At 32.5% G+C, this 21414-nt stretch overlaps 3 protein-coding genes and 1 non-coding gene across 9 annotated transcripts; 3 read left to right on the top strand and 1 right to left on the bottom strand.

The window, feature by feature from the left end:
• Window positions 1-422: 422 nt before the first annotated feature.
• Window positions 423-4275, top strand: LOC103830653 (phosphatidylinositol/phosphatidylcholine transfer protein SFH5). 4 transcript variants are annotated; one of them, XM_033275134.1, is made up of 15 exons: window positions 423-682; window positions 775-1084; window positions 1531-1630; window positions 1702-1968; window positions 2078-2155; window positions 2244-2345; window positions 2452-2501; window positions 2596-2695; window positions 2800-2892; window positions 2969-3082; window positions 3158-3278; window positions 3355-3392; window positions 3462-3722; window positions 3836-3913; window positions 4009-4275. In XM_033275134.1, exons 1-15 carry the CDS (start codon window positions 652-654, stop codon window positions 4027-4029), a joined length of 1764 nt encoding a protein of 587 aa, XP_033131025.1. In that variant the 5' UTR covers window positions 423-651; the 3' UTR covers window positions 4030-4275. The 4 variants fall into 4 exon arrangements, with proteins under 4 accessions (XP_033131025.1, XP_033131026.1, XP_009104709.1 ...); XM_033275135.1 differs by having other exon boundaries at window positions 3164-3278; XM_009106461.3 differs by having other exon boundaries at window positions 3355-3722.
• Window positions 4276-4717: 442 nt separating this feature from the next.
• Window positions 4718-4868, top strand: LOC117127003. The gene has a single exon (XR_004449763.1). It is a non-coding gene; the product is annotated as a U4 spliceosomal RNA (small nuclear RNA).
• Window positions 4869-7787: 2919 nt separating this feature from the next.
• On the top strand, window positions 7788-9687 carry LOC103830654 (ornithine carbamoyltransferase, chloroplastic). The gene is made up of 5 exons (XM_009106463.3): window positions 7788-8048; window positions 8252-8586; window positions 8726-8857; window positions 9019-9294; window positions 9368-9687. Exons 1-5 carry the CDS (start codon window positions 7841-7843, stop codon window positions 9548-9550), a joined length of 1134 nt encoding a protein of 377 aa, XP_009104711.1. The 5' UTR covers window positions 7788-7840; the 3' UTR covers window positions 9551-9687.
• Window positions 9688-15460: 5773 nt separating this feature from the next.
• On the bottom strand, window positions 15461-20459 carry LOC103830655 (zinc-finger homeodomain protein 5). Of its 3 annotated transcripts, XM_033275445.1 has the most exons (3): window positions 17209-20459; window positions 15985-16950; window positions 15461-15551 (listed from the first exon to the last, which is right to left on the bottom strand). In XM_033275445.1, exon 2 carries the CDS (start codon window positions 16914-16916, stop codon window positions 16032-16034), a length of 885 nt encoding a protein of 294 aa, XP_033131336.1. In that variant the 5' UTR covers window positions 16917-16950; window positions 17209-20459; the 3' UTR covers window positions 15461-15551; window positions 15985-16031. The 3 variants fall into 3 exon arrangements, with proteins under 3 accessions (XP_033131336.1, XP_009104712.1, XP_033131335.1); XM_009106464.3 differs by lacking the exon at window positions 15461-15551 and having other exon boundaries at window positions 15848-16950; XM_033275444.1 differs by lacking the exon at window positions 15461-15551 and having other exon boundaries at window positions 15848-17044.
• Between the last annotated feature and the right edge of the window lie 955 nt (window positions 20460-21414).

Below are 21414 nucleotides of genomic sequence, written 5' to 3' on the forward strand. Positions count from 1 at the left end.
ATTTAATTTAAACCAAGGATATTAGGGACATTTTACCCTTTAATGAATGTCATTTTTGTGACTTTCTCCTTCTAGTGCTCTTTTTGAGACATAAACTTCAAAATGTGCTATTATTGACAATTGCCCAAATTAATTTATACTTTTATTTTTGAGTGAAAAATCAATTTATACTTTAACAATATAAACTAAATAATCGATCAAATATACCAAATATAAAATCATTTAACTCGGGAATCCGTCTAATATAAAAAATAAAACAAAAGAAGAGAACAACGTTTATATAATATCTCACATTTCGTTAAACTTTTGTTTCTAGAAGTATTAGTAGTAGTGCATGCAAATGTTAGCAATGTTATTAATAAAATGTGGTAAGTAATATTATTTTCAATTGGAGAAACAAAACAAAAAAACAAAGCAAGACTGGTTTAACAAGAAAGAAGAGAAGTCACAGACGGGTGGTTGTGTTTCCGGCAACAATTAAAAGTTAAAGTCTGTAACGCAAGATATTGACTTAATTAAACACACACATTTAATCATATTAAAAACCGAACACTTTACTTCTTCTCCCTCTTACGTCTCTTTCAATTTCTCTCCGATCGCTTCTCTCTCTCGGCTGCCGCAATCCCAAGTTCTCGGGATTCGTGTCTCCTCATGTCAGGCCCTCTCGATTTCGCTAGACCTTGTAAGAAATATCTCATCGTTACTTATCCTCCACCGATGATCGCGGTTCTGAATTGTGAATTGTAATTTTGAGTTTGTGAGTTGATTGTTCAGGTTTCGAAGGGTGTTCGAGCAATGATGAGAGAAGAGAACGGAGATCAGACTTCGAAGTTTCAGAGGACGAGAAGAGAACGAGAATCGGCACCTTTAAGAAGAAAGCAGCCAAAGCTTCAAGCAAACTGAGACACTCGCTCAAGAAGAAAGGAAGCAGCGGTAGGAGGAGAAGCACTGATCGGAACTTCTCTCTTACCATTGAAGACATTCACGACGTTGAGGAACTGCGAGCTGTTGATGAGTTAAGGAGTTTACTCCTCTCTGAGAATCTGCTTCCTCCACAGCTTGATGATTATCACATCATGTTGAGGTCATCTCTCTCTCTCTAGTTTTTCATACGCATGACGGTTCGGGTACCCGTTCCGATCATGTTCCAGGTTTAGCCTCAGGTTTTATATATGTTTTGGTCGGGTTCTGATAACAATACTTCATGTTTGGTAAAAAAATATTTCTATCTAAAACTCATTTGTTATTTGAATTCATTAATTTTGGGTTCGAACATTTTAGATATCATATCAAAATAAACATACATTTTTAGATACTTATTTTGGCTGATAATTCGGATTTTTAGGTTAGGATTCTCGGACTCTTTGGGTTTAGTTAACAACACTTCGAGTTCAGATATATTTTTATATCCTAGGAAATTCATTCAAATATTTTTTTTAAGCTCGGATTGGATACAAGTTTTTTTTGCCCATGCCTACTAGTATGTACTATTATATAACACTCCTAGAGGATGATGAGATCATGTTGCAGGTTCCTGAAAGCGAGGAAGTTTGATGTTGGGAAAACCAAACTGATGTGGAGTAACATGATTCAGTGGAGACAAGAGTTTGGTACAGACACTATTGTCGAGGTAATGATTTTAACATAAGTGTTATTTGTGTGTTTGTCTGATGAGAGTTATTTATTCTATTTGTGTTGTAGGATTTTGAGTTTCAAGAGGTGGATGAGGTGCTCAGATACTACCCTCAAGGCTATCATGGTGTTGACAAAGAAGGAAGACCTGTTTACATTGAGAGGTTAGGAAAAGTCGATCCGGCAAAACTCATGCAAGTCACCACATTGGAGAGATACATAAGGTATCATGTTAGAGAGTTTGAGAAGACTGTTAGTATCAAGTTTCCTGCTTGCTGCATTGCTGCTAAGAGACACATTGACTCTAGCACCACCATTCTTGACGTTCAAGGCGTGGTACTTAACAAAAAAAAACTACTAGATTCTTGATAAATCTTTTTTTTTACCTTGTTTAGTGTTAGTAATGTCCTGCTTACTTTTCAATTTTTAAAATTATGTTTTGCAGGGTTTAAAGAACTTCTCGAAGCCTGCGAGGGATCTCATAATCCAGCTGCAAAAGATTGATAATGATAACTACCCTGAGGTTTGAGCTGGCTGCTATAACTTTCCTTAACAAAGTGTGCGTGTGTGTGGTTGGCTGTGATTAATAATATAAACCATGTGATATGCAGACACTACAGCGCATGTTCATCATCAATGCTGGTCCTGGTTTTAAGCTTCTTTGGGGGTCGGTGAAATCATTTCTTGATCCAAAAACAGTAACAAAGATCCATGTAAAGTTACCTTTCTTTCTACATATTTATCCACTTATCCACACGTTATATGAAACATTATGTTAGTCTCATGCCAGCAACTGCTGTCCATGTGTTCTTCTGATAGGTTGTTGGTAACAAGTACCAGAACAAACTACTTGAGATAATTGATGCAAGGTAAATAATTCTCAGTCATCAGCTTTCTTCTTGTTTGGTTCTCAAGACTCCAAAACATGGTTTATCTCCCTAATAATATTTGGAACTTGTTCAGTCAGCTGCCAGATTTTCTTGGTGGCGCTTGTACATGTGTTGATGAAGGTGGCTGTATGAGATCTGATAAAGGTCCCTGGAAAGACCCAGAGATATTAACTGTAAATCAACCTTCCACAACTTATTGTTTACTCTGTGTGTTTGGTTACTCAAATTAACACAAAAATAGAGTAAGCTATCTATCTAACTGATCTCCCACCTGTAGATGGTTCAAAGTGGTGGAACCCTCTGCAGTCATGCATCTATTCTAAACAGTGCTTCCCGTATGAACTCATGTGATAAGCCATCTTTTTCCGGGGTAATATTCTTTGCTTGAATGCTAAACATGTATTTGATCATTTCTTAACGTAACAATATTGTCCACTTTGGCTCAGATTAAGGTTAGTGACACCTCAACAGCGGAATCAAGCTCTGAACTAGAAGAGATGGCTTCTCCAAAAGCAAACAAGGACAGTCATGTTCCCAAGTTGACTCCTGTTTGTGAAGATGTAAGAGTTTTCTTGCATGGAAGTGAAACCATAGTTTGCGTTTTAATAGCACTTTACTTGTTTTCTTGATCTAAGTTGCAGATTAGGACCAATGGTAGATCATATCCTACTGATTCATCAGAGTATGACTCACCAATGGTGGACAAAGTTGTGGATGTTGCTTGGGTGGCTAATGAGAAGCCAAAGACTCCACAAGGTAAAAAGAGTTGAAACTAAATACTAAACTAGATCAATGCAAAGTTTCACTGTTACTGAATGTGTTGTTGGTGCAGGCCCCAAGGAGTCACCCGGTTTGGGAAAGTTAGGACCGGTTAGTCATATCTTCAGGTGGTTAACCACGTTGTTCACGTTTCTCATATCTATGGTGGCTCTGCCACAGAGTAAAGAAGAACATTCTCCGTCTGAATCATCAGTTGATGAACCAATCGCTAGAGAGTCTCGTCCTCCTTCACCGGTTTATTCAACTGTCAGAGAGAGAAACCTCGTTTCTTCTGTTGTGAACAGACTAGGAGATCTTGAGAAACAGGTGGAGACACTTCACTCAAAGCGACATGAGATGCCTAGGGAGAAAGAAGAGTTGCTTAACACAGCTGTGTATCGCGTGGATGCCCTTGAAGCAGAGCTCATTGCTACCAAAAAGGTAAGAACTAGAATCTCTCAGTTCCATGTTAAGTTATTTCCATTGACTGATTGATATAAAAAGGAAATGTTTTTGTTGTGTAGTAACTTGATACTCTGTCTTCAATGGTTCAGGCTTTACATGAGGCTTTAATGAGACAGGATGATCTTTTGGCTTACATAGACCGTGAAGAAGATGAGAAATACCATCAGGTAACTAACCACTTCTCAATTTTTTTCACTCAGTAAACTTGAATTTTGTATTGAATTTATACTAAATGTGTTTTTGTTTGTTGAAAAATAAGCAGAGAAAGAAGTTGTGTTGGTGAAGAGACGGAGAGAGAGCTTGGATTACTATTTTATGAGAGAAGGTGGTGAAGAGAGCTGTGGCTATGCTTTGTGAGTATGTTGGTAAGTTTGTATACACCATATGATATGGTAGAACAATGTTTTATATACAAAATTGAGGTCTCATAGGCAAAAGAATTTGATACTTTTGGGGGAAGTTCCGGAAGACCATGTCCAGTACATATTCATCGTATATCTTTATTCATATCAGAGACCATTTTCTCTCAGCTCATGAGTAATTCTAACTTATATAAATTAAAATATGTATGGAAAATATGACTACAAATTACAAAAAAGAAAGAATTATTTTTTTTTAAATGCATACGAATATGAAACTTGACCAATTATTAAGCTCACACAGCTTGTGTTGTTGTGGTTAGCATAAGAGAGAATCAATAGAACAAAATATGTAAAATAACACTGTAGATGAGATGACCAAGTAACACAGAAGATTAACAGAGCAGAAAAAACGATTTCACTTGCGAACAAAAATACGAAAAAATATGTTTGGACATGAAATTTATAGGTCCAATTTCTGAGGCCCAAGACGCATAAAGCCTGCTTGCGTGTTTTAGGTGCTGCCTGTAATTTCTCCCACATCGGTTATGAATTTTCTAAAGCTCCAAAACTTACGCTATAAATAAAATCTCGCGTGCTCCTTTCAAAAGCATCTTTGCGCTTGGGGCAATGACGCAGCTAATGAGGTACTAACCGAGGCGCGTCTATTGCTGGTTGAAAACTATTTCCAAACCCCCTCCTGGGTCTGAGCTTGTCTTGGGCCTTCGAGAATTTCTGGAAGGGCTCCCTTCGGGGTAAAGCCCTACAATATCCCAAGTTAAATTTTAATTTTCTTTGCTAAAGAAAAATAAATCAAATCTCATTATATCATTCTGGATTAATCACATTCATCTTAACGTTGAGTTCTAAATCCTCCTGTAAAACAGAAGTCACTTTAGTGATTTCTGCTGACATGACATTAATATAGAGCTTCTCAGAAAAATTGTTATAATTCTATTGGTCAATTTTTCTGAATTTTATTTTTCATTTATTTTAATCAATAGCTTATGTAGACAAGCCCAAAACTATTGTCGATTTCGTTAAGCCCATATATAGCTAATGAATAATAATTATCGATTTAGTTTAGCCTTGGGTACCCGTTCGGGTTAGGATCGGGTATTTTAGATTTTCGGGTATTTCGGAATAGATGTGTAAAACCTGTTCGGGTATATCTGTACTTCGGATCAGGTTCGGATATTTTTAGTTCGGATTCGGTTATTTCAGATCGGGTTCGGATATTTAGATTTTGAAAAAAAAAATTAAAATTATCATTTCTCAAGTTTCTTATATTTAAAAATATAACTTTTAGTTAACTAATTTTTTATTTTTAATAGATTGAAGGGTTAATAGATTTGGACATAACATTTTAAAACTAAAAAGACATTAATTTGGTTATTTTTTTTTTAATTTTGGATGTAATTTTTTGTTAATTTTTGAAATAAAAAACTTGACATGCATTTTAAGTGAGTAGCAAATCATTTTTTTCCGTAATTGTATGTATATCATATGAACTTAAAGTATGTGTAGTATCAATATAAATATTTTATATAAAATGAGAGATGTAAACTAGAAATATAAGGTTAATTATACATATGTTCGGTTATCTTCGGATATCCATTCGGGTTCGGGTATTATCCGTTCGGGTTTGGGTATCCAATCTCTCCTTATTCAATACCCGTTCGGGTATTTTGCTACTTCGATTCAGATTTCAGTTCGGGTTTTTCGGATCAGGTTCGGATGCCACTTTGGATATCGGTTAAAGTGCACACCCCTACTAATTAGGTTGTTTGTTTTTAATAACTTACATTTCTAATATGAATTACTTGCGCAAGTTGAAATCATTAAATATGCAAATAACTTATTGACAAAATTTGTTTTTAGTAACTTACCTTTCTAATATGGATTACTTGCGCAAGTTGAAATCATTAAATATGCAAATCACTTATTCACAATATGGATTACTTGCGCAAGTTGAAATCATTAAATTTTATCGATTTAGTTTACCATTGGGCAAGATTTAGAATTAAGACAAATATTAAAAACGTTTCTTATTATTCAAACGGTAAACTTGCGCATGTTGATATCATATTTATTATATTGCTTACAAAATATTTTAATGTTTCTAATTAGGTTGTTTGTTTTTAATATGGATTACTTGCGCAAGTTAAAATCATATCATATGCAAATCATTTTTTGACAATACACATTTAATATATTTCTTTAAACGATTTCATTATTTATTGTGCGTCATTAATATGAGAAATAAATCGACTGTATATATATAGGAGACACCCAAAGTCTTAAAATACAAACATTCTCTTTTTATTCTTTAAAGTATTATTCATAAATCTCTCCTCTCATACTATTAAGGTATTACGACGATCCTGCTTGTGTGCTAAGAAAAATGTGTTTAGACGTAAAGGCTCCTCATCTTTAGAACCCTGAACTCAACTCTTTATGTCTTGTCTCCAAAAAGCATGTTTGGTCTATTTTTTCCATGTGTTGAATACTGGTAACGACAATATGGTCTTCTTTTTTTTATATATAGACCAGGTCGTGAGAGTGATAGTGATCCAGAAAACCTTGAACATGCTGAGAAACCTTGAAGAAGTTTTTTAGTACTTTCTCTTTTTTTGTTGAATATAGTCCGGGAAAGTATTTGAATTGTATTGTTTAGTAATACTATCTTATATCATTTTTTTTGTTGAATATACTATTTTATAAGTAAGCTAGCATTATGCATTTTTTATTTAATTCATGAGGTCATTTTCTCACAGCAAAGAATCTTTTGGAATGGCGCAGGGAGGAAATTTTTCAGGGATATATAGGAAAGTTCAACTGAAGCCGCTGAAGTGGGATGGTGAAGTCGAATAAGAAAGACCCGTAGAGGCCCTTATGATTCTTAAATACGACGGTGTTCTAGCTCACGCTGGTAGAAAACAAGTGTTTACATACTCTACCATTTAATTTGTCATTGCTATATATATATATGTTTTCCAAATATGGAAGAATTGTTTAACTTATTGATGTTTGCTTCATCTGCATGCAGGCATAAGAACTTGGTAGATATAATTTTTTGTAGGTTTCTAATTGAATTTGCTTTCTTTATCGAGAAATGTACTTCATAATTTATATTATTTATAGATAATATTTCGATTTTTATTATATTTTCTTTTAATATGTCTACATAAATGTTTGTTTATTATTTATAGAAAAATAATATTATTCACCTAAAATAAAGAATTACGACACATATACAATACAATTCTAATTAATGATAATATATAATCTGTTACTTCTAAAACTATACACTATTTATTCCATTTTTTGAATGAAAGTATCTTCGTAAACACACAAAATATTTTGTAACGTTGCAATTATACATACACACAATATCTGTCTCTTCATACTGACGTTACTGTGTTCCCTCTCGTGAGGTGCGGGCCGAGAGGGAACACAGAGTGCGGGCCGGTCATGTTTTTGTGCCCGCACAGGGTGCGTGCCGGTCACCTAGTAAAATATTAAATTGCTGAACATATATAATATACAATTTGTTTATTGATTCCCTAAAAAGAGTGCAAGAACAATTTGTCATAGGAGTAGAAACAAATATGGGCCGAAAGCCCAACATCTGATAATGGGCCTTAAGGCCTAGAAACAAGCGTGTCTCCTCTGCAGCAATAAGGTAAAGCAGTGTGTCACTGAAGAAGAGTCATCAACAACGCAATTACGACAATGGTGGCGGCGGCTATGGCTTCTCACGTCTCTTCCACCCGATCACCGGCTCTTTCCCTCTCCTCTTCATCGTCCTTCTTCCCTGGCACCACTCTCAGGCGATTCTCCGCCGTCTCACTCGCTCCTCCGGCGAGCTTCTCACCCCTCAGCCTCCGCGTCTCCTGCCAAGCCTCCTCCGTCACGTCCCCTTCTACTTCCGATGTGAAAGGTTGGATCTTTCGTTACCAGATTCCGATTCTAGCATTACCCAAATGAGAAAGTTCGTTAATTGATTGGAGATTAATCTTTCAAAGCATGTTTTTTTTTATTACAGAAACATAATCTGTTAAACAAAAATGCAAATGTTCTTGTCCGAAGTCGGAACCTGTCTGTAAAAGAATCATTAACTAAAATCTCTTTTGTGTTCTGCAGGGAAATCTGACCTGAAAGACTTTCTGGCCATAGATGATTTTGACACAGAGACCATCAAGAAGATTCTAGACAAGGCTTCAGAGGTGAAAGCCCTGTTGAAGTCAGGGGAGAGGAACTATCTGCCTTTTAAAGGGAAGTCTATGTCTATGATCTTTGCAAAGCCCTCCATGAGGACTCGTGTTTCCTTTGAGACTGGCTTTTTCTTGCTTGGTGGACATGCACTGTATCTTGGACCCAATGACATCCAGATGGGCAAGCGAGAGGAGACTCGCGACGTTGCTCGTGTCCTGTCGCGCTATAATGACATCATTATGGCCCGTGTTTTTGCTCATCAGGTATGCCGGTGAGTTTTTGGTTGGTTTAGAAAAGAGATACTAGGTGGAACACTAGAAGTGCTTTCTCATGTGTCTGTTTTAGTGTCTTGTGTGTGGTATTGGTGTTTTAAAAGCTGAATGAATCAAATCTTGATTGCAGGACATTCTTGATTTGGCTAACTACTCGAGTGTACCGGTTGTTAACGGTCTGACAGATCATAACCACCCTTGCCAAATCATGGCCGATGCACTCACAATGATTGAGCACATTGGTCAAGTCGAAGGGACAAAGGTTAGTTAACCCTTTCAGAATTAAATCTATGCATATAATATTTGACTTCAAAACATTATTTATTTCAAAATCATAAATCATAGCTAGACTTGTAGATATTGTATGTGAAATCATACAGAAAAAGTCATCTTTAGGTACACACTGATTCAATAAAATTTCAGGTTGTGTATGTGGGAGATGGGAACAATATGGTGCATTCATGGTTAGAATTGGCATCAGTTATTCCTTTCCATTTTGTCTGCGCTTGCCCAAAAGGGTTTGAACCAGACAAAGAGATGGTTTTAAAGGCACAACAAGCTGGATTAAGTAAGATAGAGATTACCAATGATCCTAAAGAAGCTGTCATAGGAGCTGATGTTGTCTACTCTGACGTATGGGCCAGTATGGGGCAAAAGGATGAAGCTGAATACCGCCGTAAAGCATTCCAAGGCTTCCAGGTATAACATATTTCTTCTGTATACGAATGGCTCTGATTTAGATATCTTACTTATATTATGTTAAAACTTGCAGGTAGATGAAGCTCTGATGAAATTGGCGGGTCCAAAGGCCTACTTCATGCATTGTTTGCCTGCAGAAAGAGGAGTGGAAGTGACCAATGGAGTCGTGGAAGCTCCTTATTCCATTGTCTTCCCACAGGCAGAGAATCGCATGCATGCCCAAAATGCAATCATGCTTCATTTGCTCGGCTTTTAAACCACTTTCGTTGTCTTAGCTCTCTCACTCGTTTACTGGTGTGCCATTGGCTTTATGTACTTTTAGTTTGAGAAACCTTGATGAATAAATATTGTGGATGGTTTTGCTGGGAATAAGAATGAGCTTCTTTTAATATATATGAACTCGTGGTTACAAATATTTATAGGTTATTACATCTCTAGAACTATCTCTATCCCATATCTTAGCTTGATACTGTACTTGTAACTTATGTTTGCAAATGTACTTCTGTTGTGCGGATGCTCCACGTTGTTGAAGCTTGTCAGGATGAACGTAGAGAGTTGCCTTTCGGTAAGCTTTTCTAACAGAAGCACTCAACACAAGATCAGTGAAAGGAATTGGTTTCCATCCACTTTCTGCTCCCAGAATCTGCAAAGCATCATGATACAACAAAAAGTCACGAATGAAGTTTTATTTACTTTTAAGAATTACAAAAAGAAAATAAATAAATGGCCGGAGAAACTTTATTTTCTAAAATTTTATTTAGCAAACCGCAGAAAAGATGATGTAAGAATATATTTTTTCATCATTTAGTTTTACAACTATATCAAATAAAGTTACATCCAAAAATTCTACAACAAAATATATATGCATTTTAAGAACTCCAATGGATAAAATCTCCATTAGAAATACTTTAATATTTTTAATCTCATTTGGATATTCGGAGAGATTTTTTTCTTGAAATGTAATTATTTTTAGAAATTATTTTAGATCATTCCATAAATCTGAGATACTTTGGTTAATATATATAATAAACCTTTGAAAGCCGACACGAATATTGTGTTCTATTTTAGCAAATGGGAATAGTGATATTTATACAAAAAGCTTGGTCATTGATCAACGACGTAAAAAATAAAAAAACAATGCGAACGTGAGAATTGAACCCAGGTTAGTATGATATATATATAGGACAGTTACCACTAAGCCATTGAAACTTTCTTGGATACATATACAAGAACCAGTAAGTATATAATCACAAACTCTTATGTATATTTACAATAATATGAATTCAACTTTCAAAACTCCGATACTTTGTTTTGTAAAAAAAAAATAAGTAAGTGATTAAGCTAATATATTCTTAGAAAGTGTGAGAACGTTGACAAATATGAAAAAACATAGATTTTTGTTTTCGTGCAAAGTTAAGAATTTTGTAAAAGTAAGTTTAACATATAAATTTTCGTGACAAATATGAAAAAACATAGATTTTTGTAAAATTTTGACAAAACAACTCATAACATACTTCTCTAATATTTTAATAAAATATTATTTAAGGGTGCAATAATTAAATATATTAATTCAATAAATTTTGTAATTTATAGACAAAACAATAACACAACAAATTTTGAAACATTTGTTTAACCTATCGCTTTTTTTTTCATGAGAAGGGGGATATAAGCCATGGAGAGGGTGTCCACATAGGATAGAAAAATCAACCAATCAGAGAACCCGAAATTGCCATGTCATCTCATTTATTTTTCGTAAAAAATAAAAAAACAATGCGAAGGTGAGAATCGAACCCGGATTAGTATGATATATATATATAGGACAGTTACCACTAAGCCATTGAAACTTTCTTGGACACATATACAAGAACCACTAAGTATATAATCACAAACTCTTATGTACATTTACAATAATATGAATTCAACTTTCAAGACTCCGATACTTTGTTTTGTAAAAAAAAAATAAGTAAGTGACTAAGCTAATATATTCTTAGAAAGTGTGAGAACGTTGACAAATATGAAAAATCATAGATTTTTGTTTTCGTGACAAAGTTAAGAATTTTGTAAAAGTAAGTTTAACATATAAATTTCGTGACAAATATGAAAAAACATAGATTTTTGTAAAATTTTGACAAAACAACTCATAACATACTTCTCTAATGTCTTAATAAAATATTATTTAAGGGTGCAATAATTAAATATATTAATTCAATAAATTTTGTAATTTATAGACAAAACAATAACACAACAAATTTTGAAACATTTGTTTAACCTATCAATTTTTTTTTCATGAGAATCCAACTAAACAAGATAAAAATAATAATTAGATTTACAAATATTTAATTACCATTTTATTCAATTTTGATTAATTTCAAATTATCATAATGTATCTTTTTGAAGTTACAAATATGAAAAAGCATAGATTTTTGTACAATTTGACAAAACAACTCAAAACATATTTTTCTAATGTCTTAATAAAATATTATTTAAGGATGCAATAATTAAATATATTAATTCAATAAATTTTATAATTTATAGACAAAACAATACCACAACAAATTTTGAAACATTTGTTTAACCAATCGATTTTTTTCATGAGAATCCAACTAAACAATTAGATTTAGAAATATTTAATTACCATTTTATTCAATTTTGATTCATTTTAAATTGTAATAATGTATATTTTTGAAGTTACAAAAAAATAATGTTCTTTCTTTATTACACTAGCATTATATATAGATTCTATATACACAAAATAAATATAATATAGCAACATAAACTTGCTTTCCCCGATTCATATGAAAACTTTTTAAGTTATCCACCAAAGCAAATTAATTAAATCAATGAAATTGTTAAAATACAGCAAATTAATATATAATTTTATTTTAAATTAAATTATTTAAAAAGTGTATTTTCGTTAAAACAAAATAATAAATAAGTAAAACTGGTTTGATGGTAATTTTTATGATATATATATATATATATATCAATTCTGTGAAAGAAAGAGAAGCTTAATATGGAAAAAATCTTAAATACAAAAACCTCTAAAAATTAACAAAAAAACTAATAAATTAAACTATGATATCACTTAAAAGCTTCTTAGACCATATTAATAAAATATTTAAGCGATAATTAGACAAATTTGATTTTTTTTCCAGCAACAAGTTTATTATTAATTAGCATCAGTTATTTCAAGATGTTTAAGAAATGGTAGACAAAAAAATAGGATGGACATTAATGATATATGAACTATGAATAGTATTTTGTGAAGCAGACTTAGAAAACATATCTGCACATCCATTTTCAGTCCTTTTTGATGCCTAAATTCAATTTCTTCAGAGTAGTTATTCCACAAATAGATCGTATGAGATATTGTTTTGATATGTAGATTTGTTTTTTCAATGTTAAGAAGATTGATAACTGTAAAAATGTCTCCTTCGTATATGATATGTCTATAACCGAGTCTCCAACATGAGACAAGTTTGTTTAAAACGTAAATAATTTTATTTTTCTTATATTATATAATCAATATATATTATTTACTGATAATAAAAATATAGTTATTCATCTATCACAAATATCTATGCAAATATGTGAATCAAGTACAACAATCAAACAACATATTGATTTCCACAAAGAAAATTTAAAAAATATATTTATGTTATGTAGTCATATTTTATATTTTTTAAATAATATAATACAATATTATACATTTTTTTTTAGAATTGAGAAATACATATATCACTTAGACAAATTAAACAAATTTGATTTTTATTTTGTGAGCAAAAAGTTTATTATTAATTAGCATTACTTATTTCAAGATGTTTAAGAAATGATGGACAAAAAAAATAGGATGGACATAAATGATATATGAACTATAAATAGTTTTTTGTAAAGCTGATCTACTTAGATAACCCATATGCATATCCATTTCCAGTCCTTTTTGATGCATAAATTCAATTTCTTCAGAGCAGTTATTCCACAAAGAGATCGTATGAGATATTGTTTTAATATTCAGATTTGTTTCTTGATTGTTAAGAAGATTGATAAGTGTAAAAATGTTTCATTCGAATATGATATGTCTATAATCGAGTCCCCAACATGAGACAAGTTTGTTAAAAAGTAAATAATTTCATTTTTCTTATATTATATAATAAATATATATTATTTACTGATAATAAAAATATAGTTATTCATCTATCACAAATATCTATGCAAATATGTGAATTAAGTACAACAATCAAACAACATAATGATTTCCACAAAGAAAATATAAAAAATATATTTATGTTATGTAATCTTATTTTCTATTCTTTAAATAATATAATACAATATTATACATTATTTTTTAGAATTGAAAAATACATATAATATCTTATCCGCGCGTATCGCGGTTAAAAAATCTAGTTTTTTATTAAAAATAAGATATCAATCAAAACACAACATTGTTTTGTTGGTGGCATTCATAAATAGTACTGTACATTGTTTCACTTATGCATTCCGATGATATAGATTACAGATTACATTTATGAACTTTACCGGTCTGATTGTTATAAATAAGTGTGGCCTTTAATCCGTCGAGCCGCCTCATTTCTAAGACCATAATTAATTCGGGGTTTTTAAAGTGGGTTTTTTAGCGTAAGTTAAAAAACTGTTTTTAACTTCCACTAAGAATCCCAATCTAAAAATTTTAGGTTAATCATGCTCTAACGTGAACAATGTAGGCAGCCAACTAAAACATACAGAAGAAGGAGGATCATATACAGAAATTAGACTTGGATCTTTTACCCTTTGGCCCACTTTCTTTTTCTCAAAGGAAGAAACAAAATGAAATAATTATTTTATAATATTAATAATCAACATTCTCCATTCAAAAGTAGTCGCAAAAAAAAGAAAATAGAAGCTCGAAAAGTGTTATTTATTTATATCCATTATTACATATATATGGTAGCTTAGATACGATACATAGGTTGTGACGACACAGAAAAAGAAAAGAAAAAGGATACACATAGGTCCTGAGTTATATAACTTTGGCCCTATCTGTGATATATATATATATATCTATATGTTAAATTTCTTTGATCAAAAAAAAAATATATTAAGTTTTTTTTCTCATGTTTTTGTTTTGGTACAAAACTGCAAGGTGACTAGTTCTCTACAGTAGAGCCAAATCAAATGGTTGGAGACATTCACATCAAACATATAAAAAGTTAACTTTGATCATAACGCTTGCATATGCATATATCTATCATATATATATAATATCTATAACAAAAAAAACTAAATTATATATTGTTATATACCATAATAATAACATAACAATTTTGCTCATATAAACATTGAAATCTTCACAGAAAAATGTAACGTAGCCTGCAAAAAAATGTTGTGTTTACATTATATACTTGTTTTTTGGTTGGTTCCAAATGATGCTTATCTACAAGATTCTCTGTAAGTGAAATTAAGAAACACTTTACTAGGTTTTTTTTTTTTTGCATTTGAAGGTACGTATTGCAGCTTTTGTTTTTTTTCTAAGATTTGTATCGAACTGTTAATAATAGGGGTGGGCGTTCGGGTACCCGTTCGGGTTCGGGTCGGGTATTTCGGATTTTCGGGTATTTCGGTATAGAGGTCTAGAACCCGTTCGGGTATTTCTGTACTTCGGGTCGGGTTCGGGTATTTTTAGTTCGGATTCGGTTATTTCGGATCGGGTTCGGATATTTAGATTTTGAAAAAAAATATTAAAATTTTCATTTCTCAAGTTTATTGTATTTTAAAATATAACTTTTAGTTAACTAATTTTTTATTTTTAATAGATTGAATGGTTAATAGATTTGGACATAACATTTTAAAACTAAAAAGACACTAATTTAGTTATTTTTTTTTAATTTTGGATATAACTTTTTGTTAATTTTTGAAATAAAAAACTTGACATGCATTTTAAGTGAGTAGCAAATCATTTTTTCCGGAATTGTATGTATATCATATGAACTTAAATTATGTGTAGTATCAATATAAATATTTTATATAAAATGAGAGATATAAACTAGAAACATAAGGTTAATTATACATATGTTCGGTTATCTTCGGATATCCATTCGGGTTCGGGTATTATCCGTTCGGGTTCGGGTATCCAATCTCTCCTTATTCAATATCCGTTCGGGTATTTTGCTACTTCGGTTCGGTTTTTTCGGATCGGGTTCGGGTGCCACTTCGGATATCGGGTAAAGTGCCCACCCCTAGTTAATAATAGCGTTGAAAGCCTGTTACAAAAAAAAAAAAATAGCGTCGATCGTATTTGTATATCTCTAACTTTGTACTTAAGCGTAAAAAAGACAGAATCATAAAATAGTGAATAAACTGATTACAAGTACCATCCGTGTAAAAGACAAAAAGTCAAACTAAACTAAAAACACATATTATTAAGTTAAATTGCATTCCATATACGCAACTTTTCTAATAATTAACTCAATTCTAAATTCCACTCCATGATATCTTTGTTTATAGACACACAACTTGTTACATCATGGCTAATTACCTAATTTCCAACTTCTCTATGGGGTTTTAGCCGATTGACTCTATTATTAATTTATTATTAACTACTCAAACAAAACATCATCCAATCGTACAAGCTACAAAACCTAGATAACATCTAAAACAAAAAGATAACAATAGATTAAGAGATGATTCTCTTACATAATCTCACAACTAAGTAGTACTTGATCACTTCACCATTAGAGAGTTCATGTTGTTGTTGTTGGTGTTGGTTGTTTCCTAGCATTGTTCTTGTTGTTATGCATCCAGACTTTGAAGACCTGTCTCTTAACTCCGATCTCACCACAGAATCTCTTGAGGTCTTCTTCGTCTTGCTTGTTCATCCTCCACCCTAGCTTTTCCGCAAACTCCATCATCTTCTCCTTCTGCTCCGCCGTGAACTTCGTCCTGAACCGTTTCATCGAAAACGCCGTTTGTCCCGGCGTAACACCTCCTCCATTCTCTCCGCTTGACTGTCCATACATATTCAGATCTTCACTAGACGACTCAGCTCCTCCTCCGCCGCCGCCGTAAGGGAAGCTCATCGGCGTCACCATTCCTCCTCCACCAGGAGGACTCATTCCGTACTTGTGGTGGTGCAACGGCGCGTAACTCGGCGGGGGAGGAAGCATGAGTGGGTTAAGCATCATGTTTCTCGGCGGTGGTCTTCTCCCTCCACCGTACTGGTGATGGTGGTGATGATGACGGTGATGAGAGCTTCCATCTGAGCTTCCTACGCCGTCGTTTTCTTTCCGGTGGAAATTACGGTGGCAGTCACAAGCAGCGCATCTAAGAGCTTCTAATGTTCCTTCCTCACCACTCGGCATGAACTCGCCGCAACCGTCATATACACTTCCACCGACGCTCGCCGCGTGGTTCTTCAGACACTCTCGGTACCGTACGGTGGAGATGGAAAAAGAAGGCGAAGACTTGGATTGGTGGGGAACTAGGGTTTGAGAGTTGGAAGAGACACGAGTGTTGTTGTTACCGTTGCAGTTATCTTCATTTGTAATAATGCTATTGATATTACCAACACCATTGTTGCCATTGTCATCTCTTCTTCTCTCAATCATTTCATGGCTTCTCATATCCATTTTCTTTTTCTTGGAGTTTAATTATAATTAAACCCTGAAAATGATTTAATTTGCAATTAAGGAGATGGAGAAGGGCGCTGACAAAAAAAAAAGGAGATGGAGAAGGGTTTAACTTGTGGATCTCTACCCTACCAAAAAAAAAAAAAAAAAAACTTGTGGATCTCTACTCTAGGGTTTGTTTAATCTCATGTCTGGAAAAGAAAATATTAATGAGACTGCTAATAAGGAAAGAAAGACTGTTAAAGACAAAAAGAAGAATGTTAATTAAAGACAAAGAGATTCAGAGACTTACCGATAAAAGCAAGTACACGAGGTAAGACTCAGATTTTCCAGGAGGAACTGAAGAGGACCTTAACCAATAAAAGCTCAAAAGCTTTTTTTTTACTTGTGAAGGGTATTAATGGAGAGAGAGATGAGATGTCTAGGAACTTTTGGGATTGATACTGTAAAAGGGAACTTTTAGGGTTAATTAGTTGTTAAGGTTGAAAGAGAGAAGAAGTCATGTTTGATGTCTCAGTGCTCCCAACAAGCAAACCTTTGAGATCTGATTATAAGAGACAGTTCTTGTGGTGAGGCCATGGGAAAGAGATAGAGACGATCGTATGAGTATATATTATACTATCATGTAGTGAAGTACTTCTCATTTAGCATCTCCTTTGAAGTGCTTTTATAATTTTAAAGCAAAATTTTAAGGTAATCTTGGACTTAAATGAATACTAATGGTAATGATCTGTGGGATTAGTTCAACTAGTTGAAAGATTATTTCAGTGATTCTGAATTTTTAACCTGATTAAGTATATTTATGTCTATGAAGAAAGTATATTATCCCGGTTGAAAACAGAATCCCCAAAATAAAAACCTTAATTCTCTAATCTCTCAATTCTCTAATTTCTCAATCTTCTAACCCTAGTTAGAGAACTGAGAAATTAGAGAATTAAGGTTTTTAATTGAGGGGTCTGGTTTTAGTTTGTCATGAAAAAGGAGAAGAAGAGATGATAAAAAAAAAAGATGTCATTTAGACCATTTTCATATAAAAATTATACTATACTACTGACCCTTTATCAATCTTCAAGAGAAAAACGAGAACATAGAAAAAGTTAAAATGGGAAGAAAAATACTTAAAAGTTTATTTTGGAATATTAAGCTAAATGACTCTATTATAATGTTTTAACATCCAATCTAAATAGGCAATTGAACAACCTTTCAGACCACATGTTATATTGTATTGTAGTATTTGTAAATATAAACAAAATGCATTTTATTTTAAAACTACTACATTTAGCAATAATCATAACATGAGTGAACATTTTAAATCTGAAAACTAAAAAAATGAAGATAATATATAAACGAAAATAAACTAACAATGCATCAGATTAGAACTACTTCTAGTTATTTTCATCATATTCCATATATTTATTTATAAGCGGTGTATTGAGATCTTCATCAATAAATTTAAAATGATGATAAATAACATATTTTTACTCTATATATCATATACAATTAAATCATAAAAGGTATATTTTAAAACGACGCATCTGGTTGAATCAGTAATACATAATCACAGATTAATGTAAGTTTTTTAGACATCATGTAAGTTTATTTAAGTTTTACAATTAGTTGATTTGATATATTATTTTTTAATAATGCATAACTTTAGCAAAAAAAAATTGAAGCCATGTAAGTTTATAGTAATTATATTGCATAACTCTATGCATTTTGGTCACACCAATTGTTTTTTCTTTCTTAATTTGTATGAAATTTGATTGGTCTATCAGTTAGTTTAGTTCTATACACATCACGATTCAACAGTAACTTGAAGCTCAAATTTCATAGTATATATCATTGGCATGAAACTGATGCAATTATTGAATTATGTCGCAGTTTGTATGTCATTTTTACCAAGTACCACAAGCCATTAGTGCATTGACATATTAAAATGGTAAAAACAGAAAATATGAGTACATAGAATTTTTTTTAAAATTTCTCAGTTATATGATTATTTTTTGTTGTTGTTGCATAACGCTAAAATGCTAAAATGTAAATCAGTCTGAAATGGGCAGACTGTTGCTTGTATATCACAACAGTTAATTCCCTTTAAGTAAAGTAAAAAATTATATACAGTCAGCTGATAATAACTATTAAACAAACACTAACATCTAGTAATAATCAATTCAGAATATTGTAATTTGTGCCAATGGATCATATGTACATAAGTACATTTGTAATCAGAAAATTGAACGAATATTGAAGTTTACTGATAAAGTATAAACTCGCATTCTATAGCATTAAATTATGTTTGTGCATTGTGCGCATAATTCTTTTTTGTTCGGTGCAACTGCTACGTCTAATATACGTTTGTATACTTTTATTTTTGCTCAACAAGATCTTGATCGGATTTGGGCGTTGTTTGAGTGATTAAAAATCACATCTTTCAAATGTAAAGTATACTCTCTCTTTTCCTAAATTATGCATTTTCTTGTGTTTTGCACATATTAGAAAAACATATTAAATATTAATTATAAATTTGCGTTTAGCTATTCTTCATAATTTTAAACTAATAGTATTTGAATAAGTACAATTAATATTTGAATTTTACAATTTATAATTATTAACTACTAAAAATTGCAGAACAATTGTAAACATACATCTTTTTGAAACATAATTTTATTTTTAAACATTTATTTCTTAGGAACAAAGGGATTAGTTATAGGATAACCTTTATAGTTTGTTCATTTGAAAAAAAAATACCGAAAACCTTTAAAAACTAAAATTTTAATGTCAAAACCACAAATAATTACCATCATACTGTTTTATTTTGGAGATGTACCAAAAAGGAGCGTTTAGTAAAAAAAAAAGAAGGAAATTAGGCTTTATAGTGTGTGGGTTGCAGAGGAGGGCAGTACAGAGAACAACCGACAAGGTCAAGTTGGAATCCCAGCCACATGCCCTGCCACATTATGGCCCCCGCCATTCTCTCTCTCCTCCATTATTTTTACTCTCTCTCTTGAATCTTTGTTAATGTTCTTATGCCAATATTATGAACGTTGCTATATAAATTCACCCGCGTAGCTTAATCATCTTATAAACATCAAAAGTTGAAGATATATATCTCTGATACGATTAAGATCATGTCTCAAAAGTATGTAGCATCAAGATTACAACAATACACGTAGATTTACGCATTGGATTGGAACAGTGTACATGATAGAGTTAAAACTTTATTAAAGACAAATACAAATATCATGCTTGATAAGATATTAAGATATCAAGCTTATCATCAGATCTCATTGCTATTCATACTATATTTATTTGTCTTCTTTTGCTTATTTTTGCTTTGGGAGGAGAAGACTTAATCGATGTATATCAAGATCAGCCATCTATAGTTAGGAGAATTGTTAAGATTTGAAATGTCTGTATTTAAACAGAGAACCTAAACCAGAAAAAGCAGTTTTGAAGTAGTAACAACTGTATAACCCAACAATGTCTGAATCATAATCTCTCTCTCACACTCTCTGCCACCCTCCACGCTTCCCCGCAAGCAAACTTTTTCCTTTTCCCTCACTTTTTTAATTTTCTTTCTTCCTATGATTTTCTACACCTAAGTTGTAGCTTCTATGGTGTAGGGATATTTTGAGATTTGGAACTATCAAATTCCACTAACTTGGTTTCACTAAAGTATCTAATTTTATATCCGGTTCATTTAAACCAGTATCTGGTTTGATTAAATGAATTCCACCAACTCTCTGGACACCAATAGGCTATTGGTGTCCTCTCTTTGCTTCATGTATGAACTCTCTCATCCAAGTTACTTTTCATTATCTAGCGCGTTAAAAATATAATTAACATGGCGATTTAAGGGATTAACTTCATGGAATATTGTTTAGACAACCATGTAGAATATTGAAATCAAGACTTATGATTGTAGCTCAACAACCAAGAACTCAAACTCAAACTCTTTATTAATAACTCAAGGCTTTAGAAACAATCTTCAAAAACTAAAGCACTCAACCCACAAGTTATGCAACACTCTTGCATATCCTTTATATATAAAACCTAAGTTCCTAAACTCATTAGGAAACATATCTTAAAGATAACTCTCAATCTTTACTAAATCCTAATCTCATTAGGATAACTTCTATCTCAAGTTAACTAACTACAAGCTTAGGTTCAACATACTTCCCCTTAAGCTTGTAATTCTCATCTTTCAATTCTTGAACTCCAATGAGATCTCTCATCTCTTTGAACATGATTCTCCCAAGTGGTTTTGTTAATATGTCAGCCTTCTGTTTATTCCCAGCTACATGCTCAACGTCTACAAGCCCTTCTTCGACGCATTCTCTTATGAAATGGAACCGCCTGTGAATATGTTTACTGCGTCCATGAAACACTGGATTTCTTGTCAGTGCTATAGCCGATTTATTATCAATGCGGATGATCACTTTCTCGATCTCATCTTCTGTGATCTCACCAAGAAGTTCCTGCAACCATATAGCTTGTT

The sequence above is a fragment of the Brassica rapa genome, chromosome A07 (assembly GCF_000309985.2).
Source record: "Brassica rapa cultivar Chiifu-401-42 chromosome A07, CAAS_Brap_v3.01, whole genome shotgun sequence".
In the NCBI taxonomy this organism is placed as follows: domain Eukaryota; kingdom Viridiplantae; phylum Streptophyta; class Magnoliopsida; order Brassicales; family Brassicaceae; genus Brassica; species Brassica rapa.